The sequence below is a fragment of the Pelodiscus sinensis genome, chromosome 3 (genome assembly GCF_049634645.1).
Source record: "Pelodiscus sinensis isolate JC-2024 chromosome 3, ASM4963464v1, whole genome shotgun sequence".
Lineage (NCBI taxonomy): Eukaryota > Metazoa > Chordata > Testudines > Trionychidae > Pelodiscus > Pelodiscus sinensis.
In genome coordinates this window covers 23,078,792-23,094,711 of record NC_134713.1, presented here as the reverse complement: position 1 = coordinate 23,094,711, position 15,920 = coordinate 23,078,792, and the positions used below count along the sequence as shown (strand labels likewise).

General features: G+C 43.9%; 1 protein-coding gene across 5 annotated transcripts in view; it reads right to left on the bottom strand.

Annotated features, from left to right (window-relative positions):
- The window catches only part of NBAS (NBAS subunit of NRZ tethering complex), a 338,668-nt gene that overhangs the window by 178,382 nt on the left and 144,366 nt on the right, over window positions 1-15,920 (bottom strand). For 4 of the 5 annotated variants that reach the window (XM_075923472.1, XM_075923474.1, XM_075923473.1 and 1 more), the window contains 3 exons: window positions 13,106-13,207; window positions 4,146-4,313; window positions 1,419-1,532 (listed from right to left, as the gene is read on the bottom strand). In XM_075923472.1, coding sequence (XP_075779587.1) covers window positions 1,419-1,532; window positions 4,146-4,313; window positions 13,106-13,207 — 384 coding nt within the window. The remainder of the gene's footprint in view (window positions 1-1,418; window positions 1,533-4,145; window positions 4,314-13,105; window positions 13,208-15,920) is intronic. The other variant, XM_075923475.1, reaches the window with a different exon arrangement.

The following is a 15,920-nucleotide window of genomic DNA, read 5'->3' as shown; positions in this document are numbered from 1 at the left end:
TTCCACCCGGCTGTAACCTCCGCCCAGCCTGGGCCAGGGCTTGGGGGACCCGGCGCGCCATGGGCACTCCAGGAGGCAGGAGCAGATCGGGGGTAGTGTATCTGGCTAGAAGGGAGGATGCAAGGAGGGGTAGGGTTGCACGGTGTCCAGTTTTGTACCAGATAGTCTGGTATTTGAGGCTTCTGTGTGGGAAACAAATTGAGAAAATACCAGATATATAAAATGTCCAGTATTTTCTAATTAGGTAAGTTTTATTATTATTAGGTGTATCAGTCCTTAGCTGCAAACTGCCTGGCTGATAGATGTGCTCAGGCTGTGTGAGTGTGTCTACCAGCCAGGCAAGTTCGCAACTACTCGAGAGAGGGGTTTGGGGGGGAGGGGCAAAATGGAATCCCCGGGGCCAGACTCACTCATGTGCCCGGGTCTGTGTTACTTGACACAAAGCAAGCATGTTAAGTCTACATGGAAATGAGAGAAACAATATAGCATCAACAAAGAATGAATAGCAGGAAAGAAGAATGTTGTCCATTTCAAAGGGATAAATTTCAAAGGTTTTCTGGATTATAAGGAGGAAAGGGAACCCTTAGAGATCCATTTCACTAAAGAACAATAGTGTCAGAGGAGAGTGATTTATGAAAAATCTGGATCCTGATTTAAATCAATAAACTGCGAAAAGTCAGTGGGTAAGAAAACTGCTTTAGGCAAAGGACGGTAGCATGCTACTTATGTGTTGGTTCTTATAAGATGTTATGCTTTTGTTTTATTTGCAGCCAATTCTTATTCTGCCTTCACTCTATAAGAGTTAAAACTCCGTCTTCTCTAATAAACTTCTTTTTGTTTTACCATAAGTACATCTGAGTACTATTAATATTGATAAGCAAGGCTCGACAAATAATGCAATCTACTCGCCTGTGGCGAGTAGATTGCAACCCGGAAGAGCCGGGTTCCGGCGATTTGCGCATGCACAGAATGATCTGCGTATTCACAGATCGCCAGACAGCACGGCTGGCGAGCGGGGCTCGCCGTAGTTCAGCGAGCCCTTTTGATAAGCATGATATGAATTCTTAGTTGAGCTCTTTGGAGATAGTGGACTTGGTAGTCACAGTAAGCGTCCAGTGATGGAGGTTGGATATTCCAAGGGAACACTCTTTCAGGAGAGTTGGGTTGCATGAAGGTAAAGCTGGGTTGCTACAAGGTAAAGGCTGGCAGAATCCTGAAAAGTTTGCTTGGTGTTGCTAAGTCTGTTCAGGAGCTGTCACCAAGTTTAGTGCCATTAAATCTCTCTCTCTTTCTCTCTCTCTGTGGCAGGGGGGTTACAAGGTCATCCACAGTTCTGAACTCCTCAAGCAAGTGCCACAATCTTTTCTAAATTCTCCTAGTGAACAAATTTTAACTCTTAAAGAATTTTAAAAACTTACTTCTGCAACATATGGATTAACAATTAGAGACTCATAAAAGGGATGACAGCCCTGCTTTTCCAATGCAGCATTTGCTTCGGAACTGCTTTTTAATACATCTCCAAATTCTTGGCCCTGAAAGGAATAAGAAGAGTTAAGCCAACCAGGTGTCAGCCCTAGGCCAATTCACTTGTATATTAGTAGAGATTAAAGAGCTTGAAATGTTTAAGAGTTTATCTGGAGTTAAAACTTAATGGAGAGTAATGGGATGTTACATGCATTGTTTTTTATTTATCTGTATATCACCTTGTTTGCTTATTACATGATATTTACATTGTGTAACTAAATAATCCATCAAAGGAGAAAGAAGCCTCCTGGAATGCCAGGGAAGAATTTTAAGAGGAAAGTGCTACTTTCAAAGCAAGTCGTCATTATGTGTGATGGAGAGCGAGAAATGACATTCAATCATCAAAACAAAAGACCACGGTCAGTTTGTTCCCATCATCTGAAGAAGTAGGTTGTGCCCATGAAAGCTCATGATACCATCTACATGTTTTGTTAGTCTTTAAGGTGCTACTAGACTATTTGTTGTTTAAGTTTTTTCCTGTTACAGATTAACTCAGCTACCCCTCTGAAGTTTATTTTCTGTGAGACGAAGCTAGAAGTATGGATTCAAGGAAAGATTATTTATCTCTGGACTGCCTAGACTGACCAGGTGCTACACAGAGATCCCTCAGAGGCTAGCTGGTTATCCTGAAAAAACTTGGGAAACTGGCAGCTTATCATATCACTGTCACCATTTGGAACTGCAATCTGACTCACCTGCACATATATTTTACCTGCTTAAATCTCTCAATACTCTGATTTCTGTTTCTAATCAACCTTTAGTTACGTTAGGATAGAATTATCTGCCAGCATGATCTTTGGTGTAAAATCTAAAGTAAGTGACTGGTCTCGGACAGGAAGCAACATAAATGTGATGTGATTTTTGGTATAAAAATCTTTTATCACAAAGTCCATTTTGCCTAGGTGGCAAGATAGACTAAAGAGTCCAAGGGAACTGTTTGTGACACCATGGTAAAACAAGCATAGTAATCTATGAGTTCACATTTGCAACTGGCTTGATGTGTTCTTAATTCAATTTCACCCCCAGTTTGGGGTATCTGCCTGTTTTCTGACAGTCTGAGGTACGCACTCCTGGTTTTGACCCATTCCAGGTAGTGTGATACCTAGTAGTAATGAAATCTTGTTTTAAGGCAGGGCTGCTCAAAACACAGGCTGCTTATAGCCCGTAACCCGTTTGTTTGTGGCCCATGGTGCGGTTTGGGTTTACGTAGGGTTCAACACGCAGCTTGCAGGTGGGAGCCAAAACAAAAAAGTAGTCAATATAATGGTCTTCTGTTGACATGGGTTTTTTAGTTAAAATTCCTGGACTGTCATTGCTTATTAAAAGTGCTGTCATATGGATGGAAATCAGGTAAATATTGCATTTTATTAATATCAGCAGAACTGACTTAAATGGGGCCTGCATGTTGTGTAGTCTTGCCTTAATCTTTGTATTCATGCCTGTCAGTGTGAAAGAAGCTATTTGCATACATATTTGTATGTACATGCAGCCACACTTAAGTTGTGGACCTTGGCATGTGCTGTGAGTATCATTGTGGCCCCCAGGGCTTCCAAAGTTGAGTAGCTCTGCTTTAAGGTCTAATAAACAGTCTGATATTCAGATGGGAGGAGTTCCTGCAATCATCTCTGTGCATGGAACCCATGCAGAACCCGCTGAAGTCAATGGGGCTCAACCGACATGGAAAGAAAAGTGTGAATGGGAACTGAAAAAGAATAGGAAGGTAAAGAGACTGTTTATATTTTAATAGAAAGTGAGACACTATGTATTAATGGTGCTTCAATTGCTTATAGCTCCCACAACAAACTCCCTGAAATTTTACAAGCATTGGCTTGTGCTTGGCTCTCCTTTAATGACACAACTAACGCTAATAAAATAAGAGCAACAACAGTATGCATTTTGCAAAAATAAAGTGGTAAAATATAAGAAAACATTGTAAATCATCCATGGGTCTTTAATGTTAGCATGACCGCCCGTGGTTCTAGTGGTTCAAGGAGCAGAGCTGCAGACTTTTCTAGGCGGAGAGATGGCCAGTGACTGTGTACTGACCCCCCTCCCCCCCAGCACTACCTGTGCAGTTCTGATTGCCCAGGAACTGCAGCCAATAGAAATTGCAGAGGCAGCATGTGTGGGCCCAGGAATCACTCACTGTACAGAGCCGCTTGGCTGAAACTTGGCCTAGGGGCCAGTCATGTTGGCTGCTTCTGGGAGCAGCACAGAGCGAGGCAAGGCAGGGAACCTGCTTTAGCCCAGCTGTGTCCTCTCCAGCACCTCAGCCCCCTCCACACACACTCCAACTACCTGCCCCAGCCCAGAGCCCAAAGGCCTGCCTTGAACCCTAAACCCCTCATTTGCTTGCAACCCAGAGGCTGCATGTCCAGCTGGAGCCTAAGCTCTTGCCCCAGCCTAATGAAAGTGAGGGTAGGAGAGGGAGAACAATGGAGGGAGAAGAGATGGAATGAGTGTGGGGGAGGGCTGAGAAAAGAGACAGGTCAGTTGGCAGGACATCAGGGAACGGGGCAGGGCAACGGTGTTCAGTTTTGCACAATTAGGAAGTTGACAACTCTATGTTTATCCATTAGCAAGACCATACAGCATAGCAGAGATTTTTAGTGACTTCTTACATGTAATGGACGAAGATAAGTTAATGACCTCTTCCACCACTGTCCATCACTGACTGCATGCAGCATTGCTTTTGTTGTTGTAGTTGTATTAGTCAGAACTTTCATAGTTTTAGCGGTGGTCCAGTACAACAAGTCAGCAGATTGGCTAGAAGAAATGCTGATATCGTCCTGTGAGTTTATGCAACAATACACAACAACTAATATTAGCTATAACCTCAGAATTATCACTGCAATGAGTTAATAAAGCCAAATGCCTAGAATGAACACACAGTGGCATAAAGACATACTGATAACAGTTTTGTTAATGAGTTAAATTATCAGTCTCATTAAGCAGCAAGCTAAACACAAGCAGAGTTACAAATAATGTTGCACTTTTTAATCTAATACCTGATTTTTTGATTAATAGAACACTCTTTTTCTCATTAAATTCTAATCTCATAATATTGTGGATAACAGCCATTTACATTTTGAAGGTTATGAAGGTGTTTATTTTGCTCAACTAATCCCACAGTTCTGTTGATATACTGAAGTTTACAGTAAAGGGAAGGTTGGGCATACTGGCCATTCTTCAACATCTTATGAACAGTCTTAACATACAAAGTCAGGATTGCGTGGATTTCCAAGGAGCACAACTAAACCATCCAGTTTCTCGTAGGAGACTCTTGTCTTTACACCCTTCACTGGTGAGAAATTTAATCTTTTTTCCCCTTGGAGTCACCCAAACTAGTGTTCTCCCGCACCATCCCATTCCATGTTGCAGATCTACGCTCCCTGCATTGATGGAAAAATACTGGCAAGCTATATGAATGCTCACAGATTTGAAATTCTGCATGTGGTACTTTGAGGCATTAACCAAATAAAGCAATTCTCACAAGCTGCAAATGGATCTTTGTCAGATATCTGCATATTCTGATTTCCCACTCTTCCCACACTTACACATGTTTAAGGCAGATACCTGCATCCACACTCAATAAGGTCAAGTTCAGGTCTGGTGTTTCAAAATATAGGATATGGGTTTTGCAAATTTGAATTACAGGGTCAGATCTCCCTGAAACAACAGGTTTAAATTAATACTGGGTATATCTGCAGTCATTTTGGTTACTAACTCCCGAGAGTTCTGTGCCAATTCTTTCCATGTTTTACACAGCTTATATATTTGAATATAAAACAGATTTCAGTATGTTGTAAATAATGTAATTATATTCCACCGATGATAATCACACATGTACACTTTTATACATACATTTTGCTCATGATGTAATGGCTAATATGTTATGATGGTTATTTCCCCACAAATTATATTACATTGATAACTATCAAAAGAAAATCACTTTTGTAAATTTATGCTGGTAGAAGAATATGAGCTTCCAGTTTTCAGCTCAGAAACTTGAGACAGAATTTTAGACACTGAACAGGGACTGACAACTAAAATGACATAGGTGAAGTTTTGAAATTAATACTTCAATGGGATAGGATTCCACTTCTAATATATTTTATTCTCTAGCATCTTTAAATATAGTACTGTATACTTCAGACTGGCAAACTGATAATCGAAGTGACATAATAAGATTATTTCCCTCAGGTTAGGATCCAATTTCGAATGTTTTGTACTGGAAGCCAATATGTAACTATGTAGGTTAACTGATGAGCCCAGACCTATTGGTTAATCATGTAGATGGTTATACTTTCACATCCCTATCAAGAGCAGCAAATTATTTTGTACTTTAGGCTGCTCTAATATGCCTCATTATTTTAGATTTTTTTTTTAAATGTACAAAAAAAACCCTAAGACATTTATCACCAAATCTACCATTATCATTAAAAAGGCATCATCAACTGTACTGCCACAACATTTGTAAATGTGAGCACTCCCTGGCAGATTTTGCATTCCTGTTAGCTCTACAGACCCAACATAACTAAGAAAATATATTCAGAAGTCTATTCCTTCTTAGAAAGTCCAATGAATATGGAATCCCATGATACCATTTTTTCTAGTTACTCAAATCTAGAACTTTATTCATTCAAGGTAAACAAAATGTGTTGCAGCCCACCAATGGATTACCTTGATGGGCTGCCAACCCATAATCTGGAAAACAAAATACTAAACTACAGCTAGTAGAAGTTTTAAGTCCTTTAAACAGCAATAATGCAAAATGTAATTTTTATAGGATGTTTGCGAATTATGCATCTTCTGCAATTTATCTTTAAACACCTTGCTTCCACTGACAGCACCAATATTCTTGACATTGCAAATTTCTCATGTGCTAAAGTCCCACTGCATCGTAATTACATTTTCATATTACTTAAAATAATTATTTTATTTATATATCTAACAGCAGATGTAATGCATGTTTTAAGTATTAAGCAGATTTAGTATAAAGTCAGCCCTCGTTTATGCGGCATTACTTACTGTGGTTATCATCTCTCCTGTTCACATGTAACACAGCATTTTGTGGCTAAGCACTGTACTTTAATCTAATCATATTAACTATAATAATCAGAAATCTTCTTCTTGAATCAAGGCCCTAATTTTCTCTGAGATTTTTTTTGTCTTTGAGCACTACTAAATTAGGCATTGAGGTAAAAACTGGAGCTTAATAACCAAGGTAATTGTGGAGGAATTCCTTTCCTTCCTGAACATAGCTCTTCCAAGAATTATCTGAGCTGAAAAGCAACGACGGTAATTACGTTATCTAGTCCAGCCTAACACCAATGAGGAATTCTTCACAATATTTATTGTAATGCTTCGTCGAGTGCTATTTTTAAATGCATAAACAATGGTGTTTACAAAGGAGCCATAAGATCATGTTCCCACCTATGTCATCCTAACATACCCTGAGAAGAGGGAAAGAACGCTTCTATTCACTGTGGGAGGATTGAAAAAAAAATAGTTACCTGTTCTGTAACTGGTGTTCTTCGAGATGTATTGATCATGTCTATTCAACATAGGTGTGCGTGCCTGTGACATGCAGCACTGCCACAAGTTTTTCCCTAAACAGTAACTGTAGGGGCCAGAGACCTCAGCACTCCCCAAAGTAGCCATATAGGGCACGCTCTATAGGGCATCCCAGACCCCTCCCTTCTAAGTTCCTTCTTGCCGGAACTATGACAGAAGAGATAGAGGAGGGTGGGATATTGAATGGACATGAGGAATACTTCTTAAATACCAGTTACAGAACAGATAACTGTCTTTTCTTCGTCGAGTGCTTGCTTGTGTCCATTCAACATAGGTGACTATAAAGAGAGGGGGAAATGGACAGAAGGCGTAGAGGAGACATCCATTAAAGAACCCCACTCAAGGCCAAACTGGGACCAGAACCAGCTGCACTTTGTGTTCTCTCTCGTTGCAAATAGGTCCACTAGGGGACAGCCCCAGTTGCGGAAGAGGGAGTCAGTCACCTCGGGGTGGAGAGCCCACTCATGGTGAAAGAAGAACTCTTTGCTGAGACGATCTGTGATTGCATTCTGAACCACTGGAAGGTGATGGGCTTCTAGCACAATGCTGTGCAGGACGCAAAACCCCCAGAGTCTCATAGCCTTCTTGCAGAGCTCTGGGGAACCTGCTCCTTCTTGCCTGTTTATGTAGTACATGGTAGCAGTGTTGTCTGTGAGGACGTGCGCCACCCTGCCTGTGAAGTGAGAGAGAAACATCGCACAGTTGTTCCTGATTACTCTTAGCTTTTAAGTTTCTGTAGAGCAATTTCTCCTGAGCCAACCACATGCCCTGGGTGCGAGGGGTCCCCCTGCGGGCTCCCCAACCACAGTCTGAAGTGTCAACTACTAGCTCTCTCAAGTGCAGTTGAGGATGGTATAGGATGCTCAACATGACTCAGTCTAGGCTCATCCATCAGTTCAGGGCTGACAGAACTTGAGGTGGGACCCTTACCACCCTTTCTAGAAAGTGCTTTCCTGGTACATACACTGAGACCAGCCACACTTCGAGGGGCCTCATTCTGAGCCTGACATACATGCAAGCAGCCGTATGAAATATTCTAGAATCTGCTGACACTCATGCTGTGGTCATAGGGGCATCTGTGAGTTGCTGAATGAGGGCCAGCAAGGCCTTGAATCTCTCAAGGGAGCGGTGCTCTGGCCACTCCTATGAACTCTATCCTCTGAGTTGGTACCAAGAGGTACTTTTTCTTGTTTATCAACAGGCTAAGCCAGCGGCATATGACCAGGAGGAGACACATACTGCAATGGACCTTTTGCCTCCACGGGCCCTTAACAAGCCAGTCATCCAGGTAAGGGTATAGCTGTACACCCTGACCCCTCAGGTATGTCAAAACTGCCAACATGCATTTGGTGAAAACCCTGGGTGCAGTAGAAGGCCCAAGAACAGGACAGTGAATTGGTAGTGGGTCTCCCAACTGTGACTCTCAGGAAGCGCTTGTGACCTTCGAAGATGGCGATATGGAATTACACATCCTTGAGGTTGAGAGTGGCATACCAGCCCCAAGAATTCAGATTGGGAATGATAATGGCCAGCAAGACTGTACAGAACTTGAGGCAGACCAAATATTTGTTGACACCCTGCAAGTCCAATATAGGTTGTAGGCTCCCTTTCACTCTGGGGATCAAAAAGTAATGGGAGTAAAAAGCTTTCTTCTTGAATTCTGGCGATATCCTCTCCACTGCTTCCACCTGGAGCAACTAGGATAGCTCCTGTTTGAGAAACTACTTTGAAATGGGTCCCTGAAAAGGGATAGGGGATGAGGGTGATGTGGAAGACAGCCAGAGAGTGTAGCCATGCTGGACAGTGGCTAAGACCCAACGGTCCATGCTGGGAGGAAGGAACAAAGCCTGAAGGAGAACAGGCAGGAAAGATCTTGGGAGTCCCGGGGAGCACCCTCAAAAGGAACACTTGCCCTGGGGTTTTGCCTGGCTGGTCAATTATTGGCCAGGCAGGGGATGGAGGCCTTGTCTCTGCTTGGAGGGCTTCAGGCAGAAAGGTGCTCTCTCCTGATGGGCATACAGGCTCTTTTGTTGAGAGGATTGGGGCTTAATCCTTTTCCTCACTGACCCTGAGATGTAGAGCCCTAGAGTTTTCAAGGTCGTATAGGAGTCCTTTAGCCTGTGCAATTTTGTGTTCGCCTGTTCTGCAAACAGGGCCCCATGTCAAAAGGCAGATCTTGAATGGAGTTCTGTGCCTCCAGAGATAGGCCCGATACAAGAAGGCAGGCTACAAGCCTCATGGAGATGGTGGAAGCCAAGCAGTGAGCCACCAAGTCCGCAGCATCAGACGCTGCTTGCAAGGCCACCAGCACCATGGAGGACCCTTCTTCAATCAGGGCCTTATAACTCAGAGGGAAGCTATCAGCAAAGAGGTCTCAAATCTGGCCATTGCCTGTTTCAGACCTGGCAAACAAGACCTGGTGGTTCGCCACCCTTAACTGAAAGCTGACTGAAGAATAAACCATTTGGAGTCTTTATTTTTGCGGACGAGGACTGGCTTGCTCTGGTGCTCCCTTGGGAGTTGGGTGGCAAGTGGGTGTAAAGGTAGTCATGTTCCCCTGCCCGGACAAAATACTTCCACTCGGCACTCTTGTCTATAGGCAGGATGGAGGAGGGAGTCTGCCATAGTATCTTGGCAATCTTGGTGACTGCCTCATGCAGAGCCAAGGCCACCCTGACAGGCCCTGCAAGACCCAGAACCCTGAACAGCGAGTCGGAGATCTCTTGCACCTCCTCGGCCTGGAGGTCCAAACTGTTAGCCACTCTTCTCAGGAGGTCATGGTGGGCTCTTGAGTCCTCCTGGGGCACTGACGGGGGAGAAGCCACAATAGCCTCATCAAGCAACAAAGAGGAGGCAGCCAGGGCCAGTTGGCCTTCCTCAGGAGATGGGGGCTGACCACTCACCCCAGCTGTCTGTTGAGGGAGGGCTGGTGTCCCCGTGCCCCCTTGAGGCCTATAAGATCCTGGCGGCATTGAAGGGGCCTGGGATGCTCCAGTGACTGAGTTGGTAAGCTGGGGCTGTACTGGAAAGCCCCAGGGGAGTTCATGGGGACCACGGTACCTGACACTGGGACGGTGGTGACGGCATGACCTGGGATAGCACCAGCGGTGCCGATGTCAATGGCACTGAGGATGTTCCAAGCACCATCCCTGAAAATAAGAAGGAACTGAGGGAAGGGCCAGAAGCACCCTATATAGTGTGGCATGAGTGTGCCACTCCAGGGGGGTACTGGTCAGGGAAAAACTTACGGCACCGGTGCATGTGGCAGGCACACACCCCTATGTTGAATGGACATGAGTAAGCACTCGAAGAAATTAAAATTAGCAAAATGTGTGAATAATTTTTTATTGGAACCCTTGAGATTGTGAAACATAATGGAGCTATGCCCATCTAGTGATAGTTTTATCAACTTTATCCAAATAATAGTTGAAACAAAAAGTGTTAGCTGATATGTTGCCGCATACAATGGCAACCTCTCCAGAGAGTCTCCCCAACAAATATATACTGGATACTAATTAGCTCATCTCTGGAATCAATTGGAGCGGCGCTACTGGAGCAACCCAGCAGCACCCCAGCTGCTCTGCCCCAGGCGTCCCCAAGTCAGCTTCTGCTGAAACTGACCAGCGCTGACTACAGGAAGCCCCAGGCAGAGTTGCTCTGCCCCGGGCTTCCTGGAATCAGCTGCTGATCAGTTTCAGCAGCAGCTGGCTTGGGGACGCCTGGGGTTCTTAAGTTGATTCTGTATGTAAGTCAGAACTGGCGGTCAGTTTCAGCAGTGTCTGAATCTGGACACCAGTTCCGACTTACATACAGATTCAACTTAAGAACAAACCTACAGTCCCTATCTTGTACGTAACCCGGGGACTGCCTGTATCTATATCAGCAACAGCATCACAGGACCGAACCAGATCAGCCACACCATCACGGGTTCATTCACCTGCACATCTACTAATGTAATATACTCCATCATGTTCCAGCAATGCCCCTCTGCTATATACATCGGTCAAACTGGACAGTTCCTACGTAAAAGAATAAACGGACACAAATCAGATATCAGGAATGGTAATATACAGAAACTTGTAGGAGAACACTTCCATCTCCCTGGACACACAGTAGCAGATTTAAAGGTAGCCATCCAGCAGCAAAAAAACTTCAAGAACAGACTTCAAAGAGAAACTGCTGAGCTATAGTTCATCTGCAATTTGACGCCATCAATTTAGGATTAAACAAAGACTGTGAATGGCTGTCCAACTACAAAAGCAGTTTCTCTTCTCTTGGTGTTCACACCTCCACATCAGATGCCAGAAGTGGGCCTCATCCTCCCTGACTGAACTGACCTCGTTATCTCCAGCCTTAATTTTGATTGGAACTCTTTTCTTAAGCTTGTATATTTATACCTGCCTCTGGAAATTTCCACTACATGCATCTGATGAAGTGGGTCTTTCCCCACGAAAGCTTATATTCCAATAAATCTGTTAGTCTATAAGGTGCCACAGGACTCCTCATCACTTTTATTAAGATAGAGTGTTTCTGAAGAATATATATAATAACTACAGATTGAACCTCTCTAGTCCAGCATTCTCAGAACCTGACCAGTACCAAACCAAAGAATTTGCCGAATCACAGGGGGTTGAAACTGTCTATAGCATTACCAACACTTCCACTGCTTACTGGACTCTTAGAGGACATCTAGGGATAAACACAACAAATGGTCTGGTAGCACTTTATAGACTAACAAAACACGTAGAAGGTTTTGTTAGCCTATAAAGTGCTACCAGACCATTTGTTGTTTTTTTCTGTAACAGACTAACTTGGCTATCCCCTGAAGCATCTAGGAATAAAGCAAAGATAAATAACAGTACTGAATACTGAAAGCCAGGACCGGTAGTTGTAAACAAATGTTATAGGAAACTTGGCCACACTCATTGTAAGTGGACATCTGGCTAATTCAAATCATGCTGGACCATGGATTTTGCCAAACCAGAGTGTACTGGACTAGAGTGACTCAACATGTAGATGTTATGGGGTTAGTATATGCAAGGCTTGATTGAATTCTATAGGCAGAAGTAAGCATGAAATCAGACTAAATAATGGTTTCTTAAGCCTCAAAAAAACAAACCTGTAAAAGTATGTAAATATAAAATGTGTAAGCAATTAGGATTTGGGAAAGAAAAAAAGGGAATAATATGCAGATAGATAAAAAGATAAATTCAAATATGTTATATAATTTATTTTTCAGTGCTGTTCTGTGCCATACTATAAGGCTAACATCAACATTAATAGTTATTTTTGTATTTTATGTTAGGTTTTTTGTCTTATTTTCCACTTTTCCTGACTTTGTATTGATTTATGTTCTCAATTATTTTGTTTACAATGCTGAGACCCCAGTGGACAAAGATGCCCCAGACTACATTTGGAGTGTATATTACAAAGAAAACTTATTAATATTTTATCTATTTGTTTATTTCCTTAGGTTATTTGCTAGTGCTAAGCACAAAATATAAAGCAGGGAAATACTTCAAGTTTGCTATCCTGTACTACAGGTTGAAACTCTTTTAACTGTAATTCTCTGGTCTAGCAACATCTATGGTCCAGCACGGATGTTGCAAGACCGGAGGATCCCAGTGTAGTGCCAGCACAAAGGACTCCTGCGGGCCACCCAGCGTATGGCAGCAGGGCTGTCCAGTGGGTTGCTGGGCCATGGCGTGTGGTTGCCTGGTGGGGCTGGGAGCCATGGCAGTGGTGGCTGTCCAGCAGGGTCAGTAGGAGGTGGGGAGCTGGCCGAGAGGCCAGGGAGCCGGGTCAAGTGGGCCAGAGGGTAGGGGTCCATAAATGACCTACCCTGGCCCAGTAAAATCCCTCATCCAAGACCAGGCAGGTCCCCGGGGTGCTGGCCAAGGAAGGTCCAACCTGTAGTTGAAATCTTTGAAATCTGTTTCTCCTTATATACAGAATAAAAAAGAATGTAATGGTGGCCATTTTACAGTCTTGCTTTAAAACTTACCTGAGGAGTCTCCTTAGTGATCAGCGAAGAAGTTCCTGAGACATTTGTATTTTCCCCCCCTTCTGAGGGACGTAACTGGTAATTCACTGCTTGATACAGAATCTGAAAAGAATGGGTACACCTTATTTCTGCTATCATGCAATAATGCACAATCATACAAGCTACCTAGTGTCATAAGAAAGCAAGGACGTCAGATGGTAAAACTTGCAGGAGAATCACGGTTTAACCCTACTGAACTACTGATACAAATTATGTAAGTGTCTACACAAAACCACTTTCCCTCAGTACTGTACATGTTGCTCTATAATTCTTAGCTCTTAAGAGCAAAAACTACACTATCCTGTGTGTTTGTACTGCAACATCACAATTCTGAGTGGAACTGTGGAGCTCATTATTCATTACTATTAATAAATTACTGTGTTTAATTAATTTAGATTACTATAATAAAATGACACTTATGTGAGGTTCTATGCACCACAGAGCAATTAATAATTAAAAAAAATAGTCTGCTACATGGAAATGATCATTCAAATAGGAACTCTGCCAGCCAGTAAGCCACCTACAAAAAAATCTCTTTTCCATTTCTTCATCATTTTGGGAAGCACAGCACACTCCAAAAGCCCTATCCAACACCTATTTTTGCACTGTTCCTGGTTACCAATTTGATTGGTTCAATCCCCAAAGGGAAACAAGTTCCAGTCCTCACAGACAATGTCCTGCTGGCTTTCCCTCTGGTTTTAGAATATGGGGGCTCGAGTTTGAGCTGCTCTGCTGACTACGAGGCAGTATAGAATGGGGAGAAATGAAAAAAACAGTTACTTACCTCTCGTAACTGTTGTTCTTCGAGATGTGTTGCTCATGTCCATTCCATCTAGGTGCACATGCATGCATCATTGGAAGTTTTTCCCTTAGCTGTATCCATTGGGCCAGCAGGGGAGCCCCCTGGAGTAGCGCTCTATATCGGCTATTATATACCCCTGATGGCTCTCCACCCCCTCAGTTCCATCTTACTGGACTACTCCGAAGAAGAGAAGCAGGGTGGGATTTGGAATGGACATGAGCAACACATCTCAAAAAACAACAGTTATGAGAAGTAAGTAACCGTTTTTTCTTCAAGTGATTGCTCATGTCCATTCCATGTAGGTGACTCCAAAGTAGAAACCTCAGGTGGTGGGGTCAGAGTTCTGATCTTCTACTAAGTGGATAACAGACCTACCAAGACCTAACATCCAAGACCTAACAGACCTAACATCCTCTGTAGTCTGGTGAGACAGCGTGAAGTGGTTGGTAAAGGTGTGGATTGAAGACCACATGGCAGGCCTACAGATATCCAGAATAGGGACCTGAGCCACAAAAGCTGTAGTGGAGGCCTGTGCCACAGTGGAGTGGACTGAGAGAGGTGGGGCTGGAACCCCAGCCATATCATAACACTCTTTGATGCAGGATATTCATGAAGAAATCCTCTGAGCAGAGATCAGCTGGTCCTTGAGCCTCTCCAGAATTGCCACAAACTGTGGGGACCTGTGAAAGGGCTTTGTCCTGTCTAAATAAAAGGCCAGTTGTCTCCTAACATCTAGAGTATGTAAAGCCTGTTCTTTACCAGAGGCATGCGGTTTGAGGTAAAAAACTGGGAGAAAAAACTCTTGAGAGACATGAAACTGAGACACCGCCTTCGGCAGGGAAGTGGGGTGAGGGCATAGCCTAAACTTTGTCCTCAAAGAAGACTGTGTAAAGGGGGGGTCAGAGGTAAGGGCCCTTAACTCTGACACACGCCTGGCCGATGAGATAGCCACTAAGAACAACACGTTTCAGAACTGGAGCAGCAAACATGGTGCCAGAGGCTTAAAGGAAAAGGGGGGTGAGACTGGTCATAACCAGGTTAAGGTCCCACTGAGGAACAGGTTGTCGGACATGCAGGTAAAGCCTGTCCAACCCCTTCAGAAATCAATGGACCATGGAGTCCGCAAAGAGCTTCTTTCCCTGGGAGCCCAGGTGAAAAGTGGCAATAGCTGCTAGGTATACCCTAATTGACAAGAAGGATAGCCCTTGGACCCTGATATCCAGGAAATAATCCAGGACCAGCAAGACCTGAGAATCCATAGAAATTCCCTTCTGGGTAGTCCAGATATAGAAACACTTAAATTTAGCCACGTAGGTTGACCTAGTAAACAGCTTCTTACTCAGGACCTCCTGCACCCACTCCAAGCACTGCAACTCTGCTGCTATCAGTAATGGAGCTTCCAGGCCGTTATGTGTAAAGACCACAGGTTCAGATAGCGAAACCTGCCGTAGTCCTGCATTATGACATCTGGATACAGTGGGAAGGTATTGGTCTCTTGCAGGAGAGGCTCAGCAGGGACGTGAGCTAGCACTATATGGGCCACCCTGGCAATATGAGAATGAGGGAAGCCCTGAACTCCTGACCCTCAGGAGCACCTTGCATACCAGCAGGAACAGGGGAATGCAGAAAGCAGACCAGAGGATAAGGAGTTCATCTCCCAGGGACTGGCGACCCAGTCCCTTCCTGTACTGATGGATCACAAACAGGTTCAGGAGGGGAAACTTCCACATATAGAAGACTTGGAGGGCCACATATCCCGCCTCTCAAAAAACCACTTGTGGCTGGTAAAGGACCTGCTCAGCTGGTCCATCAGAGTGTTCTGAGTCCCAGGAAGGTAGGAGGCAATTGGGTGATTACCCACCCCAACACACAGCTCCCAGATCCACAGGGCTTCCCAGCACAGAGGAGGGGAATGAGCCCCAACCTGCTTGTTTATATAGGAAAACACAGTTGTGTTGTCGAACAGGATGAGAC